At 47.8% G+C, this 23,285-nt stretch overlaps 2 protein-coding genes across 5 annotated transcripts in view; one reads left to right on the top strand and one right to left on the bottom strand.

The window, feature by feature from the left end:
- Positions 1–23,285, bottom strand: part of LOC129825073 (centrosomal protein of 85 kDa-like) — a 74,277-nt gene that overhangs the window by 14,693 nt on the left and 36,299 nt on the right. For all 3 annotated transcript variants that reach the window (XM_055884831.1, XM_055884832.1, XM_055884830.1), the window contains exons 4-6: positions 7,684–7,769; positions 2,952–3,069; positions 2,531–2,776 (exon numbers count right to left, since the gene is read on the bottom strand). In XM_055884831.1, coding sequence (XP_055740806.1) covers positions 2,531–2,776; positions 2,952–3,069; positions 7,684–7,769 — 450 coding nt within the window. The remainder of the gene's footprint in view (positions 1–2,530; positions 2,777–2,951; positions 3,070–7,683; positions 7,770–23,285) is intronic.
- Positions 15,149–22,504, top strand: LOC129825074 (cardiac phospholamban-like). 2 transcript variants are annotated; one of them, XM_055884834.1, is made up of 3 exons: positions 15,149–15,320; positions 18,747–19,082; positions 20,758–22,504. In XM_055884834.1, exons 2-3 carry the CDS (start codon positions 18,925–18,927, stop codon positions 20,765–20,767), a joined length of 168 nt encoding a protein of 55 aa, XP_055740809.1. In that variant the 5' UTR covers positions 15,149–15,320; positions 18,747–18,924; the 3' UTR covers positions 20,768–22,504. The 2 variants fall into 2 exon arrangements, with proteins under 2 accessions (XP_055740809.1, XP_055740808.1); XM_055884833.1 differs by having other exon boundaries at positions 18,742–19,082.

Here is a 23,285-nt window from a genome sequence, read left to right as displayed (position 1 = left end):
TACAGGGGGGGGGGGGGGGGAGCCGGTACAGAGTCGATGTGCGGGGGCACCGGTTAGTTGAGGTAGTATGTACATGTAGGTAGAGTTAATTAAAGTGACTAGGCATAGATGACAACAGAGAGTGACAGTGGTGTGGAAAGGGGAGGGGGGCAATGTGAATAGTCTGGGTAGCCATTTGATTAGATGTTCAGGAGTCTTATGGCTTGGGGGTGGAAGCTGTTTAGAAGCCTCTTGGACCTAGACTTGGCGCTCCGGTACCGCTTGCCACGTGGTAGCAGAGAGAACAGTCTATGACTAGGGGGGCTGAAGTCTTTGATAATTTTCAGGGCCTTCCTCTGACACCGCCTGGTATAGAGGTCCTGGATGGCAGGAAGCTTGGCCCCAGTGATGTACTGTACCGTACGCACTACCCTCTATAGCGCCTTGCAGTCGGAGGCCGAGCAGTTGCCATACCAGGCAGTGATGCAACCAGTCAGGATGCTCTCGATGGTGCAGCTGTAGAACCTTTTGAGGATGTGAGGACCCATGCCAAATCTTTTCAGTCTCCTGAGGGGGAATAGGTTTTGTCATGCCCGCTTCATGACTGACACAGTGTTCTTGGACCATGTTAGTTTGTTGGTGATGTGGACACCAAGGAACTTGAAGCTCTCAACCTGCTCCACTGCAGCCCCGTCGATGAGAATGGGGGCGTGCTCAGTCCTCTTTTTCTTGTAGTCCACAATCATCTCCATTGTCTTGATCACGCTGAGGGAGAGGTTGTTGTCCTGGCACCACACGGCCAGGTCTCTGACCTCCTCTCTATAGGCTGTCTCGTTGTTGTTGGTGATCAGGCCTACCACTGCTGTGTCATAGGCAAATATAATGATGGTGTTGGAGTCGTGCCTGGCCGTGCAGTCATTAGTGAACAGGGAGTACAGGAGGGGGCTGAGCACGCACCCCTGAGGGGCCCCTGTGTTGAATCAGCGTGGCGGATGTGTTGTTACCTACCCTTACCACCTGGGGGCGGCCCGTCAGGAAGTCCAGGATCCAGTTGCAGAGGGAGGTGTTTAGTCCCAGGGTCCTTAGCTTATTGATGAGCTTTGAGTGCACTATGGTGTTGTACGCTGAGCTGTAGTCAATGAATAGCATTCTCACATAGGTGTTCCTTTTGTCCAAGTGGGAAAGGGCAGTGTGGAGTGCAATAGAGATTGCATCATCTGTGGATCTGTTGGGGCGGTATGCAAATTGGAGTGGGTCTAGGGTTTCTGGGATAATGGTGGTGATGTGAGCCATGACCAGCCTTTCAAAGCACTTCATGGCTACAGACGTGAGTGCTACGGGTCGGTATTCATTAGGCAGGTTACCTTAGTGTTCTTGGGCACAGGCACTATGGTGGTCTGCTTAAAACATGTTGGTATTACAGACTTGGACAGGGAGAGGTTGAAAATGTCAGTGAAGACACTTGCTAGTTGGTCAGCGAATGCTCACAGTACACGTCCTGGTAATCCGTCTGGCCCCGCGGCCTTGTGAATGTTGACCTGTCTAAAGGTCTTACTCACATCGGCTGCGGAAAGCGTGATCACACAGTCTTCCAGAACAGCTGGTGCTCTCATGCATGTTTCAGTGTTATTTGATCCGGGGTATTGATATGAAGCTAGGGTTAGGGTTGGGGTTGTGGCTGAGGCTGGGATTAGGGTTGATCTGGGGTATAGACATGAAGCTAGGGTTAGGGTTGTGGTTGAGGCTGGGGTTAGGGTTGTGGCTGATCCGGGGTGTAGACATGAAGCTAGGGTTAGGGTTGTGGCTGAGGTTAGGGTTGATCCGGGGTGTAGATATGAAACTAGGGTTAGGGTTGTGGTTGAGGCTGGGGTTAGGGTTGATCCGGGGTGTAGACATGAAGCTAGGGTTAGGGTTGGGCTGGGGTTAGGGTTGATCCGGGGTGTAGACATGAAACTAGGGTTAGGGTTAGGGTTGGGCTGGGGTTAGGGTTGATCCGGGGTGTAGACATGAAACTAGGGTTAGGGTTGTGGCTGAGGTTAGGGCTGATCCGGGGTGTAGACATGAAGCTAGGGTTAGGGTTGTGGTTGAGGCTGGGGTTAGGGCTGATCCGGGGTGTAGACATGAAGCTAGGGTTAGGGTTGTGGTTGAGGCTGGGGTTAGGGCTGATCCGGGGTGTAGACATGAAGCTAGGGTTAGGGTTGTGGCTGAGGCTGGGGTTAGGGCTGATCCGGGGTGTAGACATGAAGCTAGGGTTAGGGTTGTGGTTGAGGCTGGGGTTAGGGCTGATCCGGGGTGTAGACATGAAACTAGGGTTAGGGTTGTGGCTGAGGCTGGGGTTAGGGCTGATCCGGGGTGTAGACATGAAGCTAGGGTTAGGGTTGTGGTTGAGGCTGGGGTTAGGGTTGATCTGGGGTATAGACATGAAACTAGGGTTAGGGTTGTGGCTGAGGCTGGGGTTAGGGTTGATCCGGTGTGTAGACATGAAGCTAGGGTTAGGGTTGTGGCTGAGGCTGGGGTTAGGGCTGATCCGTGTAATATGCCCATTGCCCACCTTCTCCTCCAGCTTCTTGATGTCCTCTGTGTATTTCTGGGTGTTCTGTTTGAGGAACTCGTTGAGGTGGATGACCTCCAGCTCTGCAGCGGCCAGCTTACGGCCCAGCTCCCCGTTGTCACAGCACAGAGGGCTCATCCTGTCTGGGACCTGCAGCTGGGGCTGGGGGTGGGGCTGGAGCTGGGGGTGGAGCTGCAGATGGAGCTGGGGGTGTGACTGAGCCACTGGACTGTCATATGGAGACTCCTGGAAAATAGAGGAGGATAGACATGAGTTGTCAGTCTTTTAAAGAGTTCCAGATATGTCAACAAATGGCTTCAGACAAAGCTTAAAAATGTTAACACATGGCCAGTTGTGTATAACAGTATACTGTACTAAGTCAGCCAGTTGAGCTGTTAATGTATAGGTGAGGCTTTATTACCTTAGCTTTGAGTAGATAGGGGTCGTCACAGCGCCCCTTCTGGCTCTGGAGGACCTGTTGCGCTTTCAGCTCGTTCTCCCTGATCCGAGCATGGAGCTGTAGGATCTGCTGCTTCTGTCTGGAAAACACACATCCGACATAGAATGTCAGCAATACACCACAATGTATAGCAGAAGCAGCTATACTGATATCCAGGTAATACTTACACATTAAAAAATGAGGTACACATTCAAATATGCAATGGTCACACACAGTGCCAGCTCTCTCCATTATGAATATTAGACAGGCTGGCAGTAATACAGAAAAACTCAGCCACCAGGCCAATCAATGTGGAGCATATAGGACCATATATAATAATAGTATATAATAAGGCAGCTTGACTCAGTGTAAATCACTTAAATCTAATAATTCTCTTGTGAAGGGTGGGCCAGCTGGCTACATGCTATCCCGACGAGGCAAGCACACTTTCCTCCCCTAAACCCCGCCCTGAAAAAAAGTCACATTTATAATCAGCTCCTAAATACCTGTGTCTCTTTGCTTTGACATTTTCTGCCTTTCAGCAAAATAAAAAGGGGAGCGTTGATAAATGCTACCGGATCGAGATAGGAATACTACACGCTTGGTGATTAGGTTTGCTTTCGACTGCCACCTGGTGGTGAAATTTGCCCGTTTTCTCATTCATTTGAGTCACAATTGATGGAGACATTCAATAACGAGGCACACAATTGAGAAAGCCCTCACCTTAACACCAGCCTGCTGCTAACTCAACTCATGAAGTTACATAACGTTAGGAAACTGTTCATCCCATATCTAACAGCATGTTGTCGTATTCACAATAACACCAGTTGGCCAGGATATTGAGTGTACTAGATTGATCTCTCCAGTTCAAAGCGTGTCCGGCCTTTAATGTCATACCAGTTCACGTGTCGATGTGGCAGGGTAGTGTGTGCTGTGTGTCTCCTCTGTTTCTCTGCCTGCATTTCCTGCAGTAACCTCAGGGTGGGTGTGTGTGTGGGTGACCCTGTGCTGTCCCCTCCCCTGGCACTGCCCAGCTTGTCCTGTCAGCGCCAGCCTGCCACTCTGAAAGGGGACACCTCGGACGCGTGTGGCCGACATGCCGCGACACGGACATCTGCTCAAGGTCATTGAAAAGTGTGTGTGCATGCCTCGGCTGGGTTGACAGTAACAGTGTGTGTGTGTGTACATGCCTAGGCTGGGTTGACAGTAACAGTGTGTGTGTGTGTACATGCCTCGGCTGGGTTGACAGTAACAGTGTGTGTGTGTGTACATGCCTCGGCTGGGTTGACAGTAACAGTGTGTGTGTGTGTACATGCCTCGGCTGGGTTGACAGTGACAGTGTGTGTGTGTGTGTGTGTGTGTGTGTGTGTGTGTGTGTGTGTGTGTGTGTGTGTGTGTGTGAACATGCCTCGGCTGGGTTGACAGTGTGTGTGTGTGTATGTGTGTGTATACATGCCTCGGCTGGGTTGCCAGTGCCAGTGTGTGTGTGTGTGTTTGTGTGTGTGTGTGTACATTCCTCGTCTGGGTTGACAGTGTGTGTGTGTGTGTATGTGTGTGTGTGTGTACATGCCTCGGCTGGGTTGACAGTGACAGTGTGTGTGTGTGTACATGCCTAGGCTGGGTTGACAGTGACAGTGTGTGTGTGTGTACATGCCTAGGCTGGGTTGACAGTGACAGTGTGTGTGTGTGTACATGCCTCGGCTGGGTTGACAGTGACAGTGTGTGTGTGTGTACATGCCTTGGCTGGGTTGACAGTGACAGTGTGTGTGTGTGTGTGTGTATACATGCCTCGGCTGGGTTGACAGTGACAGTGTGTGTGTGTGTGTGTACATGCCTAGGCTGGGTTGACAGTGACAGTGTGTGTGTGTGTGTACATGCCTAGGCTGGGTTGACAGTGACAGTGTGTGTGTGTGTACATGCCTAGGCTGGGTTGACAGTGACAGTGTGTGTGTGTGTGTGTGTGTGTGTGTGTGTGTGTGTGTGTGTGTGTGTGTGTGTGTGTGTGTGTGTGTGTGTACATGCCTCGGGCTGGGTTGACAGTGACAGTGTGTGTGTGTGTGTACATGCCTCGGGCTGGGTTGACAGTGACAGTGTGTGTATGTGTGTGTGTGTACATGCCTCGGCTGGGTTGACAGTGACAGTGTGTGTGTGTGTGTGTACATGCCTCAGCTGGGTTGACAGTGACAGTGTGTGTGTGTGTGCACATGCCTAGGCTGGGTTGACAGTGACAGTGTGTGTGTGTGTACATGCCTCGGCTGGGTTGACAGTGACAGTGTGTGTGTGTGTACATGCCTTGGCTGGGTTGACAGTGACAGTGTGTGTATGTACATGCCTTGGCTGGGTTGACAGTGACAGTGTGTGTGTGTGTGTGTGTGTGTGTGTATACATGACTCAGCTGGGTTGACTGTGTGTGTGTGTGTGTGTGTGTGTGTGTGTGTGTGTGTGTGTGTGTGTGTGTGTGTGTGTGTGTGTGTGTGTGTGTGTGTGTGTGTGTGTATACATGCCTCGGCTGGGTTGACAGTGACAGTGTGTGTGCGTGTGCGTGTGTGTGTGTGTGTGTGTGTGTGTGTGTGTGTATACATGCCTCAGCTGGGTTGACAGTGTGTGTGTGTGTGTGTGTGTGTGTGTGTGTGTGTGTGTGTGTGTGTGTGTGTGTGTGTGTGTGTGTGTGTGTACATGCCTCGGCTGGGTTGACAGTGTGTGTGTGTGTGTGTGTGTGTGTGTGTGTGTGTGTGTGTGTGTGTGTGTGTGTGTGTGTGTGTGTGTACATGCCTCGGCTGGGTTGACAGTGACAGTGTGTGTGTACATGCCTCGGCTGGGTTGACAGTGACAGTGTGTGTGTACATGCCTCGGCTGGGTTGACAGTGTGTGTGTACATGCCTCGGCTGGGTTGACAGTGACAGTGTGTGTATGTGTGTACATGCCTCGGCTGGGTTGACAGTGACAGTGTGTGTGTGTGTATATGCCTCGGCTGGGTTGACAGTGACAGTGTGTGTATGTGTGTACATGCCTCGGCTGGGTTGACAGTGACAGTGTGTGTGTGTGTACATGCCTCGGCTGGGTTGACAGTGACAGTGTGTGTGTGTGTACATGCCTCGGCTGGGTTGACAGTGACAGTGTGTGTGTGTGTACATGCCTTGGCTGGGTTGACAGTGACAGTGTGTGTGTGTGTGTATACATGCCTCGGCTGGGTTGACAGTGACAGTGTGTGTGTGTGTGTGTGTGTGTGTGTGTGTGTGTGTGTGTGTGTGTGTGTGTGTGTGTGTACATGCCTCGGCTGGGTTGACAGTGACAGTGTGTGTGTGTGTGTGTGTGTGTGTGTGTGTGTGTGTGTGTGTGTGTGTGTGTGTGTGTGTGTGTGTGTGTACATGCCTCGGCTGGGTTGACAGTGACAGTGTGTGTGTGTGTACATGCCTAGGCTGGGTTGACAGTGACAGTGTGTGTGTGTGTGTACATGCCTTGGCTGGGTTGACAGTGACAGTGTGTGTGTGTGTGTGTATACATGACTCAGCTGGGTTGACAGTGTGTGTGTGTGTGTGTGTGTGTGTGTGTGTGTGTGTGTGTGTGTGTGTGTGTGTGTGTGTGTGTGTGTGATACATGCCTCGGCTGGGTTGAGAGTGACTGTGTGTGTGTGTGTGTGTGTGTGTGTGTGTGTGTGTGTGTGTGTGTGTGGTGTGTGTGTACATGCCTCGGCTGGGTTGACAGTGACAGTGTGTGTGTGTGTGTGTGTGCGTGTGTGTGTGTGTGTGTGTGTGCGTGTGTGTGTGTGTGTGTGTGTGTGTGTGTGTGTGTGTGTGTGTGTGTGTGTGTGTGTGTGTGTGTGTACATGCCTCGGCTGGGTTGACAGTGACAGTGTGTATGTGTACATGCCTCGGCTGGGTTGACAGTGACAGTGTGTGTGTGTGTGTGTGTGTGTGTGTGTGTGTGTGTGTGTGTGTGTGTGTGTGTGTGTGTGTGTGTGTGTGTGTGTGTGTGTGTGTGTGTGTGTGTGTGTGTGTGTGTGTACATGCCTCGGCTGGGTTGACAGTGACAGTGTGTATGTGTACATGCCTCGGCTGGGTTGACAGTGACAGTGACAGTGTGTGTGTGTGTGTGTGTGTGTGTGTGTGTGTGTGTGTGTGTGTGTGTGTGTGTATGTACATGCCTTGGCTGGGTTGACAGTGACAGTGTGTATGTGTACATGCCTCGGCTGGGTTGACACTGACAGTGTGTGTGTGTACATGCCTCGGCTGGGTTGACAGTGTGTGTGTACATGCCTCGGCTGGGTTGACAGTGACAGTGTGTGTGTGTGTACATGCCTCGGCTGGGTTGACAGTGTGTGTGTACATGCCTCGGCTGGGTTGACAGTGACAGTGTGTGGCCCATAGAAATGAATAAAGGATGTCAAAGACTGAGAGACTGCAGTGCTCTAACTGTCCACCGAGCAATAGCAACCAGAAGGGACACTCACGGAATGTTCTTTCCTTCCAATGTGACGAACAGAGTATATAATGAGTATAATGAGGTACATACTGACTCAGTCCGACTGTGTACATTTGCTGCTCAGAAGCCTTGGTCCAATATAATAATGCTAAGATTCAGATGTGTTTCTCCTAGAATTGTTTTGGTGTTTTTTTCTCTCCAGCCTCAATGAATTCCCCTGCTTGGCCCAATGACTCACTACTGCACCTCTGCTGGTTTTAAACGCCCCTGTCCTCTGCCGTGCATTTCTGACCTGTCAATCTCCAGCTCTCTCTGTCGCAGAAGGCCCTCTTTGATCTTCACCAGCGTGTTCACAGGAAGGGAGCCTCCGCCCAGCATCTGCACAGGAAGCACACACATCGGTCAGCACACACATCGGTCAGCACACACATCGGTCAGCACACACATCGGTCAGCACACACATCGGTCAGCACACACATCGGTCAGCACACTTAACATCTACTCAACAAGCAGATCCACATCGTTTGTCATCGTTGTCATTATCTTCATTATAATCAAACTAAAGATTTAACTAAGAGACACCATAATGCCATTTCACATTTATAACCTAAATGTAGTCCCTATACAAAGACATGAGCCACAGCTTATCTGCAAGCGCTGGGCCTTCACACATTCCAACAGTATATCCTTTATAGCCCTCCTCTATACAGGAGTGTGAGTAGGGTGTCACGGACGGGCCGTTTGGGCGGGCGTCTCTTCAACATCGCATCAGTGAGTGACTAATCTCCTAGAGCATAACAAGGTCTCTGTGCCAGATGGCTGGGCTGCTGCAGGGCCCCTGGTAAGAAGCTGTCCCAGGGATCACAATATGGGTCAGGTATGTCCTCACTATCTACTACTGCAGGGGCACAGGGCACAGGGGCACAGGGGCACAGGGGCACAGGGCAGAGGGGCACAGGGCAGAGACAGACATATCACGTTCAGTAGGCATGAAATAGAAAATCATTTGAATCGGAAAGATGAAAATGGGTGTTCCTATTGGACAAATTCAGTTACTGAACACATCCCTTACTATTATAATCTGGTCTCAGTCTCCATAAGATTGAAGGTTAGGAGGTTGCAACATCTACGTCTTTATTTCTATACTCTCAAACCATATCTGAAACCCTGAAGAATCCCATAGGTATTCTAATATGGTGGACTGGACAGTGTGTCTACAACAGACTTCAGGCTTAGTCACGGGTGGTATGGTGGTGCTATGGCGCTATGTGCACAAACAATGCACACCAATCATATGGATCCTGGACACGAGCCATTACCACATACTGCGTTCTGCTTATCTGATGCGTGTAACCCTTCGGTTATTGTCTGTTCATTTTTTTTCTTCTCCAGTGACAGTCGGACTTTGCGTTGCCCTGCCTGCCACCAGGTTAAAAATACCTCTCCTATTAATGCCCTAGATATCAGCTGCACAGCTCTTCTCTCGGTCTCTCTAGCCCTGGTAAAAGGACCCCCTCCTGTGAGGCTTTGCCCCCCCCCCACGCCCTGATAGGAACCAGGGTAGGAAGACATCACAGGAGATTGGTGGCACCTTTATTGGGGAGGACGGGCTCGTGGTAATGGCTGGAGGGGAAATCAGTGGAATGGTATCAAATACATCAAACACATGGTTTGATGCCATTCCATTCGCTCCGTTCCAGACATTATTATGAGCCGTCCTCCCCTGAGCAGCCTCCACTGGCAGACATCCATCCGTCCCGGACTCCAGATCCACTTCACATAGCTTAGCCTATTTTTAACAAACCATTGTGTGACTGTGGCCACAGCAGCGGGCAGAAACAAGCAGAGACGTGTCCACTGTATCCTGGTAAGATAAGCTAGTACACATGGGCTCTCAGAACTCAGCAGATAGGAGATATTACAAAAGGGCCCCAATAAAAAGGTAGGGACACTGCTGTACTGACAACAAACAAGCTGGAGGGAAACATGGGGAGTTCCCACAACACTGTATGAGGAGGCCAAGCCAGGACAGGCCAGGGTAAGACAGGACAGGCCAGGGTAAGACAGGACAGGCCAGGGTAAGACAGGACAGGCCAGGGTAAGACAGGACAGGCCAGGGTAAGCCAGGACAGGCCAGGGTAAGCCAGGACAGGCCAGGGTAAGCCAGGACAGGCCAGGGTAAGACAGGACAGGCCAGGGTAAGACAGGATAGGCCAGTGGGGCCCACAGGGACTGGCCTGAATTCTGGATCCCACTGCTGGCTTCGGCCCTCTCATCACACTATCACCACACATGATGGTTTATGTGTTTTTCTGCAGAGGAAACGGAGGGAAGCTCCGACTCTCTTTTGTTTTAGGCTGGTCTAAACCCAACCTAAATAGCGAGCATGACAAACTGAGGAGGTGTCGCCTGTGTAGAGGACACTCAGTGTGTCTCTGGGAACGCAGAGCACCAAACTGCCACTACAGCCTTCAGGGAGCAGGAACACCACCCAGGGAGCGGAAGTCAGCATGAAAAAATCATGAAAATGACGGTCAAGTTTGTGCATTAGTATGTGCTAAAAATGAAATGGCATTGTACGCTGGAGGCCTTTCTCTGGGAATTAATGGTGAAAGAGAGGCTGTCCACTTGCCTGCCAAGTTTATAGAAAGAGAAAGACAGAGCGAGCGAGAGAGAGAGAGTATGTTAAGAGAAGGTGGGTGGGGTGCAGTTAGTTTGTCGCCATGCAGTCGGAGGCTCTTGGGCTGGGGGGGATTTACTTTAACATTAGGGATGAATGGCTGATCTGGGGCATAGCTGTCCCCACCAGCTGATAGCAAAGCCCAACACAAAGCAACACCCACCGCCCTCTAACTGAGGTCATGGCCATGGGCGCAGCAGGGGTGATGTTATCACTGCATGCCTGCTAACCCGGCACCACACACTCTTTCTTCATTGGTTTAATACCAGAGGATGCCTACTCCCAGCACCAGGCCCTAGACCCAGTATCAGGCTCCCTCACGTTGTCACTAGACCTAGAGCAGGAGCATACTGTATATCTCCGGTTGTCCGGCAACAGGTTTTTCAGTGTTCCACCTAATGACCATATTGTTGCTTTCTTCCTCCACACAGTCATTTCAACCAATTACAGTTGAAATGCAGTAACATCAACAGCTGCTCCCAGACAGACCCAGACATTACACTGTGCTGCTGCCTGCTGAACTCTGCCAAACGACAAGACAGTTTCATTTAGATGCCTGGGGAGCTGGGTTTATTCATCTGTACCACACAGGAAGATGGAAACACGCACACACACACCCACACACAGGCATGCACACACCAAACTAACGAACCAGAAACCGAATCATCTTTTATAATGTGTCACACATACGCCAGTGTATTTCAAGTTCAAAGCATTCTTACTGGGAGGTGGTCTTTAAACCTGTCAAAAGACTATCTTCCTGGCAGAGCTTATTACTTAAAGTAACTGTCCAGTGTTTCCCGATTTTTCTGAAATATGACCTATAATTGCTTACAATATGAGTGAAATAGTTTTCCTTTAAAAAGTTTTCAATTAAGTATGTTAAAAAGCAGCTTTTCTTTGTTGGAATGGTGTGGACGTATACCAGTCGTTAAAAATATTAACGCGAGTAGACCGCTGATTGGTCAGCACATCGTCCTCTAGACCGCTAATTGGCCAGCACATCGTCCTCTAGGCCGCTGATTGGCCAGCTCATCCTCCTCAGGAGTATGACATCATACTCTATCAGGAAATAGCAAGCATTTTTGAAACGGTCTGTTTGAGATGCAAGTTTGAGGCGGGGTGTTTTTCTTCCATTTTATGCTTTGACAAATAGGAGTATAGGATGAGTCAACAACATTATTTGGGTATGAGTTAACAAAATATGAACTTCTGAAAGTGAGATTTTCACTGGACAGTTAATTTAAAGGATCAGATCAGATTACAGCAGCAAACGGTCTGTTTGCTGCTGAAGGTAAATCTATTAGGCCCACTGGTCAAAGGTGTTATTGGCTAGTTAGTATAGCGAGGCTTGAGTTACATGTAACGGCTATGACCCATTTAGCCCTGAGGTGGACTTGCTAGCTTGTTAGCACCTACTGCTATTACATCTCAGTAGCTAGATTTACCAAATCTCTCACTAGCTTTCTCACACTTCTACTAGGCCTACATATTATGTACTGTAGTCCTGGATTTAGCCCTACAATCTTTAATTGCATCCATTTAAATTGAGTAGAATTTGTTAAATGTTCTAATTTTCCAACAGAAACGGCCTAGCCTGTCTCTCTCCACTCTCTCCACCACCAGTCGAGGTCAGCATTTGGCTTTGGGCCTGGTTTCAGCTGCATCTATGTTACCAATTAAAATGAACCTGGCACATTCGGAACAACACAACTTTGTTCCCAATGAATTCTTGTGGAGATGCCTGACTAAATGACACCTGGGAGCCAAGCAGGCTAATAACTGTAGCTCGCTCTGTCCATCTCTCTGTCTCACTGCTGGAGAGGAGGTCGTCTAGGAGGGCCCTGGAGACCTGACAGACAGGCAAGCAGGCAGGCTGACTCATTATACTGTAGTATGGTGGGGCAATATGGAGGAGAGAGACAAGCCATATTCTATCTCTCTCTCTCTCTCTCTCTCTAGCTCCTCTCACCTTTCTCTCTCTCTCTCCCTATTTACCTCTTTCTGAGTCTCTCTCTCTCTTTACCTCTTTCTGAGTCTCTCTCTCTCTCTCTATCCCCTGGCTACTGCCGTGGCGAGGCGAGCGCCACTCTATCACATAGCGCAGCTAATCTGCTGCCAATTCCTAGAACGTTATCGCCCCTGCCGCCCTCCTTCCAGGGCCCTCCAGTGCAGACACCCCAGCTTTCAGCACTCTCTCCCAGCCTTGCACACTGACACACACCTCCCCCTCCACCTCTCCTACCCTAGTGGGGATACATTGGGACTGCCGTGATCTGAGCATTGCAAATGCATTAGACTTTACCTTTACATTTGTATTTTTAAATGTTTTATTTAACCTTTATTTAACTAGGCAAGTCAGCTAAGAACAAATTCTTATTTACAATGACGGCCAACCAGAAGAAGCCTCCTGCGGGGGACGGGGGCTGGAAATATAAATAAAAATATAGGACAAAACACACATCACAACAAGAGAGACACCACAACACTACATAAAGAGAGACATAAGACGACAACATAGCATGGCAGCAACACATGAAAACACAGCATGGTAGCAACACAACATGGCAGCAGCACAAAACATGTCACAAACATTATTGGGCACAGACAACAGCACAAAGGGCAAGAAGGTAGAGACAACAATACATCACACGAAGCAGCTACAACTGTCAGTCAGAGTGTCCATGATTGAGTCTTTGAATGAAGAGATGGAGATAAAACGGTCTAGTTTGAGTGTTTTTTGCAGCACATTCCAGTCGCTAGCTGCAGCGAACTGAAAAGACGAGCGACCCAGGGATGTGTGTGTTTTCGGGACCTTTAACAGAATGTGACTGGCAGAACGGGTGTTGTATGTGGAGGATGAGAGCTGCAGTAGATATATCAGATAGGGGGGAGTGAGGCCTAAGAGGGTTTTATTAATAAGCAGTGGGTCTTGCGACGGGTATACATTCGGGGTGTACATCTAAGAAATGAAGGTGTGTCTGCAGATACACCATATTCTGACTTTGACTTAATTCCATCATAATTCCACCACATTTTTTCAGCGAGCGCAAGGGACCAACCTCTACCAAGCCTGTTACGCACCTTCATAAAGGGAAGTCTGAATACCAACTACTGAGAAGTGCTTAGGAAAGGCGTCATTTCCTAAGTCGGAATCGGGCCCTTAAAGCATAGAGCATGGCCTTGACACACATACAGCCAAAGGACACGCCAGCTGCAGCTCACCGTGGCCCGTCCTGGCTCTTAGTACCTGCCTCTCTCTGTGTAAGCATATGCATGGCTGCTATATGCACTGAACACAGGTTTCCAACTAACCCCAAAGCCTACAGAAGGCCACAGTTAACGAGAGACCCATGCTGTGCTTAGACTTTAATGAACTAGCTAAACAACATCAACAGCTTCCATTATAGATGTGGCTGGTTGGATCCTCTCTCTCTCTCTCTCTCTCTCTCTCTCTCTCTCTCTCTCTCTCTCTCTCTCTCTCTCTCTCTCTCTCTCTCTCTCTCTCTCTCTCTCTCTCATATTTATATATATTTTTTTTATTTCACCAGGTAGGCTAGTTGAGAGTTCTCATTTGCAACTGCGACCTGGCCAAGATAAAGCAAAGCAGTGCGACAACAACACAGAGTTACTTTACCTAGCAGGGTCTTGTAGATGACCTGGAGCCAGTGAGTTTGGAGGCAAGTATGACGCGAGGGCCAGCCAACGAGAGTGTACAGGTCACAGTGGTGGGTAGTATATGGGGCTTTGGTGACAAAACGGATGGCACTGTGATAGACTGCATCCAATTAGTTGAGTAGAGTGTTGGAGACTATTTTGTAAATGACATCGCCGAAGTCAAGGATCGGTAGGATGGTCAGTTTTACGAGGGTATGTTTGGCAGCATAAGTGAATGATGCTTTGTTGCGAAATAGGAAGCCGATTCTAGATTTAATTTTGGATTGGAGATGTTTAATGTGAGTCTGGAAGGAGAGTTTACAGTCTAACCAGACACCTAGGTATTTGTAGTTGTCCACATATTCTAAGTCAGAACCGTCCAGAGTAGTAATGCTGGACGGGCGGGCAGGTGCAGGCAGCGAATGGTTGAAGAGCATGCATTTAGTTTTACGTGCATTTAAGAGCAGTTGGAGGCCCCGGAAGGAGAGTTGTATGGCATTGAAGCTCGTCTGGAGGTTAGTTGGGCATACCTGTGCCACCGCAGGAGGGGGTGCCAGGTGTTCCAAGAACAGTACCACCCAGCCAGAGAAAAAAGGGACAAAGCATGTCGTCCCAACTTCGTTCGCCCCCCGTCGTCCTTCCTCCTTCTTCAAAACAACGGCCATATAAAAAATGCACTATTCTGAGCTTGTTTTGATCGAGTCAAGACCCAGCTAAACGCTCCTTTTAAGGAAGAGCGGAGGGCCGAAAAGGCAGGATTTGTTTCTGTTTTGGGGCTGAAAACTGTGCAGGAAAGATTTTCAGATTCAGAGCCTCTGGAGAGATTGATGACCACTGTGTTTCCTCTGATACAGTCAGGAACACAGAGAGGACTGACTGCATGCAACGGCAATAGACAGTCCAAACAAACAGAGTCTATGCGGGTTAGGAAGCACACACACAACGGAAGCCAGAAAAGCTGAAAGGGAACAAACTCTCAATAAGAAAGAAGTAAGCGACGTGGCTGAGGATTGATTCATTCTCGGAAACTCTCCTGAGAGAGAAAAGAAGCACAGTAACCACAACATTGTGCTTTTTCAGCTGTGGCTGCGCATCACTTTCATGACTGACAATCAGCCTGTGTTTGCCATTTCAGAATGACTAAGTATGACCTGATAGAGACAGTGAAGACACACAGGTCAAACTCCTCAGGGTTCAGATGGTTTAGGTCCTCCAGCAGAGGGGAAGAGAGACCCTGTTCAGAACGTGTGGTACTAGCCAGGTGAGAGAGGGGAGGCCGCTTGCCCGCTCTGCCCATCCGTGCCCTCCTCTTCCAAAATGGAAGGATAAACAGACCACATAGCAGCGATGCCACTCCCCCAGGCAGCTACATTCCTCTCTCCCTTCCCTCTCTCCCCCTCTCTCTTCTCTACTCTCCGCCCATCTGCTTTTCCTCCCATAAACAAGGTGACATAGTGTAGAGTGCTGCCAGAGAACCTCCTCGCCTGCTGCTGCTGAATCCACAGCCTTTCTCCCAGCCTCCTCACCAGACGGTCTGTGACCTCCAGATCAACATCTATCCATCCATCTATCCATCACCTCCACTGGAGCAGGTAAGTGCACAGGCCTGACGAGAATGACAACTTAAGTGCTGTAAAGAAAGCAATATTGTAATATTGTTCCAGCTATACGATGATATCGACGTTACCTTGAAACTAATAACAATGCATTTCTGCGGGGCTCCAAAGAATTCCCTAAGTATAATTTATTCACAAGGTCAAGCACTAATAGTTCAAACGGATAAGACTCACAGGATATTTTAGCAACTGTATTTGTCTCTCAAGCATTGATTGATCTTGCAATACGCAATAGTGTGTCATGAAGGCTATATCCTGAGACAAAGGTATCCTGACGTTTAGGATGGAGTAGTACTGAATTTAACTGTCCTACTGTCTAAACAAACAGAGCAGCGTGCACACACACACACACACACACACACACACACACACACACACACACACACACACACACACACACACACACACACACACACACACACACACACACACACACACACACACACACACACACACACACACACACATCAGAGGCTAGCTGTGACCTATCCACAACACACACATTTGCATCTGGCAAAGGCCTGGAATTTGCATTGATTGAAATGAGCAGACAGGATACAAAGGAGTCTGTAGACAGGGAAAGGTTACTGCCAACCAACCAACCAACACTAGAGGAGAGAACTGGAAATCACACGGGTTTATCATGAAAATGGGGCTCTCTAGCTTGCCTCAGTGCAGTGAATCTACCGGTCATCATTTCTCATATTCATTGTAATCCTATATTTCAATACCAGGTGGAAGAGGCTGTTATGAAGATACATTTTGTTTGAATAGAACAGACATTTTGTGGTTGTCAACTGACCATTGTTGACACTGCTATGTGTACCGTAATTGGGACTGTATAACATTTCACGTATGCCCTCTCCTGGGCCACACAACCAAAGCAATGCCCACAGCTCCCTGTGCATCGCTGTGTGATGCCATCATGGAAAGTTCAGTGCTGGGGGCCAAGCCCATTGAAAGCTTTCCTCCCTCTCCCTCCAGATGACTCATTTTCACAGGAACTACGCCAAGAGAGCAGAAAAAAAAACTAAAACGAACATTATTGGCCTGTGAACGCTTCTGCCAGGTTTCAGAAGGATTTCCTTCTTAGGTTCGATTCGATTTCATGTTCAGCTTTGTTTTTCACCCACTGGCTCCGTCGCTCCATGTGGACTCTTTCATGGAGAGGAATGGCGGGTTTGGGTTTACAATCCAAACAACTTCCCCATAGGGTTTCAATAACAGCCTCTATTAGTTTGTCATTTCATCCTGCTGTGTCCTTGGCCTCCCCTTCAGAATGCCCTTGTAAGGGTGGGTGGGTGAATCCAGGGGGCAGTGAATGAGTAGACGGTGACATGTTTAGTAGTGCCAGGGGAGAGGCTATTATTAATGAACTTATCATATCCCCTTGTCCTGACATGAGGAGAACAACTCCTGACCACTCCAGAGTTGAAGGCTTGGGGGCATTTGGTGTTGACATGCCGCTTGATTGCCACTCATCACTGAAGGCATGGCGCGTTAAGCAAACCCATGTGTCATGTGACCAGGGTGAGGGAGGTATGTTTGTGCCAGCCTGGGCTCCGACGTCATTCACTAGTAACCCCTCTTACCCAGAACCCTCCAGTTCCTTTTAGGCTGGGGGGACTCCTGTGATCTTCTTGGAACACCGGGGTATAGCCTAGCGTTCCTCTCAACCACAATGGAACGTAAAACAACACGACTCAAAACATGTAGAAAGATAATGATCTCTTAGCAGAGATGTATTAGATGCTATAGTGGACAGAAGAAAGGCCCTCAATCCTCACAGACTCATTATCAGGACTCTAGCGAGATTCCTCCGATTCTACATCCTAACCCATTAAATCCGCACGCTCTCCTACACCCAACCCATGCTTTGCACGCGCACTTCCCCTCCCTCCACACTGGTGGTGTTCACGAGGTCAGGTCAGAGGGATGTTTAAAGAGGGGTTTAGGTTTGGCTAGTGTCGAAATGGACTCCACCTCTTTGAGATAGCCAAAGGTCAGCCCTAAGAATACCCGCTGGCACATAGCTGGAGCCGGGCAGATAACTGCTGTCAGCAGGTCTTCAGCGGGCCTGGCCGCCTCCTCGCCTTGTATCTCCCTCCCCTCTACTCTGGAGCAGGCCATGGGTAGTCTGACTCAGAGAGGCAGGGAACCAGCAGGGACCAGGGGCAAAGCTGGGAGAGTGACCCACAGATCCTCACCTTTCCCGGGCATGCCTGTCACTGAGGAGCCCCTGAGGGTAGAGAGGAGTCTGGAAGAAGAGATAAGGCCTGTGCGGACGGACTAGAGAGAAGTAGGGCTGCTCTGACGATCACAATCCAGTGTGTATATTCTCGACACAAAATGGAGGACAGCTTTAGCCACAGTAATATCTCCAACAGCACCCTCACCGTCACTGAGATTAGAGGTGGTTTGAATGGCTTCATCTCCAGTTAGAAGTGTTCTGCGTTCCGATAAGGCGTGTCATCTCCAGCAGGTTTTTCCTTCCATATTCTGCCAGAGGGAATGCGGTGGAGCCAAATAGGACACACCACGTACAGCACCTACTCACTTCCATGTTGGAGTTGTCAAAGACCCAGCAGGGAAATGGGCTATTCATTTATATGATGTCTAAAGCTGTCACAGTACATAGAAAACACACATTCCACATAAAATCATCGAGCTAAAGCATCGCATCCTTCAAGAACCCTGACAATATTCTAGTATTAAAATTAACCAAAATATACAAAAAAACAAGTAACATACACCATGAATACCAAACTGCCACCATCCAGGGTACAAACATCTCTTCAGACCTAGCTTCCGACTCACAACTTATGAACCCCATTGAGAGAAAAGTACAAAACCGGTTTCCTTTTTAGAAAACATTGCGGTGCGTCCTTCACAGAATAAGCCCAGATAAGATCGGCCAAATCCAGTCAGCCATTTATAGAGAGGAATGAATTATGGGAGACGACAGGAGGTTGGAGTCCATTTTATTATCATTCCATTATCCTCCCCTCTCTGTTGTTTTGACCTTGAGAGGAGGGCAGAGCAGTACAAACACGTGACACTAGAGAGCAGACTCAGTGGGGATAGGAGATCTGTGATTGATTATAAGGCCTGAGGTTATGGGGCCCCAAAGTGAGTGACGTTTGATTATATAGATTAAAAAATGATGTTGTATTGTAACATACACTGGATAGCTGCAGTGAAATGTGTTGTTTACAGGGTCAGACGTACTGTTGGGCATGAAGGGGATGGGTGGGGTATCTTGCCCTCCAGTTGAACCAATTGTTAATGAAACTGAATGTGACTGAGAATGTTATTCTGACTCCGTTAACAGTATTTCTCTGTCTTTGTTTTCTGCATGCTCACTGACTCCACTTTCTCTGCTGCTCCCTCCCCCCAGCGCAGCTCCTCCAGACCCCTGGGCCCTGGGACCACTTCTCTCACCTCCCTCCGTCACCGCCCCGCCACCACTCTCCATCCTCTGCACCACCCCTCTGTCCACCTGTCCTAGAGTACGCTCTCGCCCCTCACTGCCTAGCGCCCAACCCCACAGAGCCCGCCCCAAGCCCCAGCCAGCCCCAGCATGGATAAGGTGCAGCACACGATGCGCTCGGCCATCCGCAGAGCCTCCATGGCGGTGGACGTGCCCCCCCAGGCCAGGCAGAACATGCAGGAGCTCTTTGTCAACTTCAGCCTCATCCTCATCTGCCTGCTGCTCATCTACATCATCGTGTTGTTGATGTGAGGGCCGAGGGGGGGGGGGGGGGGGTGCCACACTACAGCCCAACAGGGCCATGCACTCTTCAAGAGGGCCAGACAATGAAAGGGGAGAGGAGGGGAGGGGATTGGGTGGCAAACATGGAGATTATCTTAATATTTTGTCAAATGGTTTTGAATTTGCAGGAATTAGTGAAGGATAAGATCAGATATACTGTTTTGTAGAGTCTAATAATTCTGCATGATTTATTTTAATGACTTATACAATCAGACACTATAATACTATAAAGTTGCAGTGTGAGAGTCGCAATAGAAGATTGTTGTTCCCAGATGCAGTATACACTCCCCTACATATTTATTTGCACAGTGAAGCTAAAGTAACAGGGGCATAAATATCCTACCCCACCAAAGAAAACGCTAATGAGAGGCTAGCATGTTTTGGCGGCATGATCTTTGCCCATCTGTTACTTTCTCAATCACCATTGTTCACGATTCATTGGTGATTATCCGTAACCGTGGTAGCACCCGCACGTTAATGTAGAAGTGTTCAGAAACATATTCTATTGTTATTTACGATACAAGGGACTCCAAAATGACACAATAAATGATTTACCGATCATTGAGCGCACCATCATCCGAAACACACACAATACTAAAACAAACTGCAAATGCATCCAACGACTTTGTAGAGTCACAAGCATGATGTGGTCATTGCGTGCCAGGAATATGGGACCAAACACTAAACTTTGGACTAAATTGAATACACTATTCTAAGAGTAGAGGAGTTAACCTCCGTGTCCTGTCTGAATTCCCAATCTGGCCCTTATACAGTACCATCACAGTCACCTAATCATCCCCGGTTTACAATTGGCTCATTCATCCCCCCTCCTCTCCCCTGTCACTATTCCCCAGGTCGTTGCTGTAAATGAGAACGTGTTCTCAGTCAACTGACCTGCTAAAATATGGGTTCAAATACTTATGACACCTTCAAATGCGGGGGGACTAGATACATGAAGTGCTTTCATTTCTAAACGGTAAACAGATACCCTGAAATAAAAAGGGGACATTCTGTACTGTCACCTGATAAAGCTTTTGACCTCAAATTCAAAATGCTGGAGTATAGAACCAAATTAAACCTTTTAGCCTCACTGTCCAAACAAATACGTAGGGGAGTGTACGTTAAAGTTGTGTGCACACGTGTCACCCTCCTGTACGTCTGTCATCCCTCACAGTGACTCTTAACCTACAGCCCCCTACTGCCACCTGGCTATACTGACACACTACAGTGCACTGCTGAAATAAACTTACTGACAATGTTAACCCAAGCGAATCTGATTTGTATATATGTGTGTGTGTGTGTGTGTGTGTGTGTGGTATGTGTGTGTGTGTGTGTGGTGTGTGTGTGTGTGTGTGTGTGTGCGTGTGTGTGTGATCGTGTGTGTGTGTGTGTGTGTGTGTGGTATGTGTGTGTGTGTGTGTGTGTGTGTGTGTGTGTGGTATGTGTGTGTGTGCGTGTGTGTGTGATCGTGTGTGTGTGTGTGTGTGTGTGTGGTGTGTGTGTGTGTGTGTGTGTGTGTGTGTGTGTGTGTGTGTGTGTGTGTGTGTGTGTGTGTGTGTGTGTGTGTGTGTGTGTGTGTGATCATATGTGTGTCTGCGTAAGCGAACCAGTCTCTCACTGGGCCCCTGTTTTCCCTCTCAGACCACTGTAGCTGAACCACCAACCACCACAGCTTCAGTGAGGGCCAAGCTTGAGATGTAATCTGCATCCATCCAATCATCCATCCATCACTAGCCTTCCTGAGGAACCTTCCAGAAGACAGACTTCCTGCTCATCGGCATCGTGTTGCTCCTCATGCTTGTCCTGGTCAAGCTCATGTAACCGCTGACCTCTGACATCTGACCTCATGGCTTACAGTAGTTAGGTTGAGCAATTCCAGTACCCAAGGGCCACAGATTCTGATGGGAGTCCCTCTACCTCTGATTTGATCATATAAATACACCATGGCTTTGACTAATTACTATTCAACAGTTGTTCATCCACAGCATCAAATCACTGAATAAAGGCTGCGAACCTGCTGGATTAGAATCCAAGATCTTGAGCTTTTGGAGAGAAGAAAAGTCTGGGATTCCATGAGATCGTAACATGAGACGACAAGATTCAAAATATGACAGGAGGATGAAGCTCCATCCACCGATGGTAGAGAATGTAAAAAATGTTGGCATGGTAGAATCAATAGCATGCCCTCCTTCTGTTTAGCTGACCTCCCCCTAGTGGTAGAATCACCTAACTGCACCACATTTCATTCTGGCCAATGGTTTATTTTTAAGTATGCCATTCAGCAGACACTTTTAACCAGAGTGACTAACAGTCATGCGTGCATACATTTTACGTATGGGTTTATATGAGCCATAGAGAACAAGCTCTTTAAAGCTTTTACACTCACAGTCAGACTATTCAAAGCTATTAAGACCAAAGCACAGAACACGAATGATGCCACTGACAAATGAAATGGAACTGAAAATGATTAAAGCTGCAATATGTAACTTTTTTGGGTGACCCTACACAATTCACATAGAAATGTGCGTTATAGATCTGTCATTCTGATTGAAAGCTAATCTAATCTGTTGTATGTGTGCTATTTCTATGCTTCCCATTTTTTTGTCTTTTACTTTCTTTTTCAGCTACAAACGGCTGAAAATACAATATTTTTGGTTATGGAAAATATATTTCACAGCGGTTTAGACGGTACAATGATTCTCTACACTATACTTTCTTGTTTGCCACATAAACTGAAATTAGGCAAACTAGTATGTGATCTTTAAAGGCCCAGTGTATTCAAAAACGTGAATTTCCTGTTTTATATATATATTTCCACACTATGAGGTTGGAATAATACTGTAATATTGTGAAAATGATGATAATGCCATAGAGCTGTTTGAAAGGATTGCCTAAAATTTCTGCCTGTTTTGGTTGGATGGAGTTTTGGCCTTCTATGGTGACATCCCCATGCGGTAAATTAGATAATAGACCAATGAGAAAAAAAGAGTTCCAAACGTCTCTGAAAATAACAGCTCATTTTCAGTTTCCCCCTCCTCCCCACTCCCAGACAGTCGCAGCAAAATTCTTGCTTGAGAAATTGCCCTTTGCTAAGAAGCAATTCTTTTACCATTTTAAATGAAAACAATCACAAGTGAGGTACTTAATTGTTACCCAGAAATGATTTGATGTTGAGATAAAAACAGCTGCATATGACCTTTAAAGTTATCAGTCCTTTGTGGTGTGATATAATCTCTTGCACTCACAGAGTAACTGTTGAGTTCGGCCCTCCCTTTGGAGACGGTTTGCTTTCCATCTTTTTGTGTCCAGTTGCTTTTGAACACAGTATGAGTTTTAGCATATTCACAACACATTCTTCACTCAATAAAAATGGGTATGTAAGTGTAAACTGTTCGGTGAGAGATATAATATTGTTATGTGATATCCTAACATAATTGTGTGCTGTAAATGTTTTAGTGCCCGGTAGTAAGACTCAGATTAAGACATAAATACAGAGTAAATGCACCAAACACATCCAGCTCTAGCTCTCTGAAGATGAAACTACTGTAGAACGGTTGTCTATCTGCAGGCACTGGCTCCACTGTTCACTTTCTTACGCCACAACGCATTTTGTAAAGAATGTTATAAAATAAAGATAAAACACACAAACCATAAAGAGTTTGTCTGTCGTCATTGAAAATGTGAACTACTTTATATAAACCTTCGTGGAAATGCTGGAATGGATGTGTATCTCGTATCGGTGCAATCCGGGATCCACCTCTACCGCTCCAGTATCCCTGCACATTGTAAATATGGTTTTGGAACTGACCCTGTATTTAGCATACTTACTTTCTTTCGTGTTATTCAACAACAAAAAATTGCGTGTGTTTTTGTTCTACCTTATGTTATTTTTAGTACTACTTTGATTTTGATTATTGCATTGTTTGGTTTAGAGCTTGCAAGAAAGGCATTTTACTGTACTTGTGGACGTGACATTAAAACCTGAAAACGTGATCCTTGGGACGTCCCTAACCCATTGAAGTTCACATTTAAAATGGTTAAGGTAAGGATTAGGTTAGAGTTAGGGTTAAGGTTAGGATTTAGGGTAGGGACGTCCCGAGGATTCCAGATAGCACTGACCATCTTGTATTGTTTGCCTTTAGGAAAAATGACAATGCTTCAGAAGCCCA

The sequence above is a fragment of the Salvelinus fontinalis genome, chromosome 27, assembly GCF_029448725.1.
Source record: "Salvelinus fontinalis isolate EN_2023a chromosome 27, ASM2944872v1, whole genome shotgun sequence".
Taxonomy (NCBI): domain Eukaryota; kingdom Metazoa; phylum Chordata; class Actinopteri; order Salmoniformes; family Salmonidae; genus Salvelinus; species Salvelinus fontinalis.
This window is presented reverse-complemented; position numbering and strand designations above follow the sequence as displayed.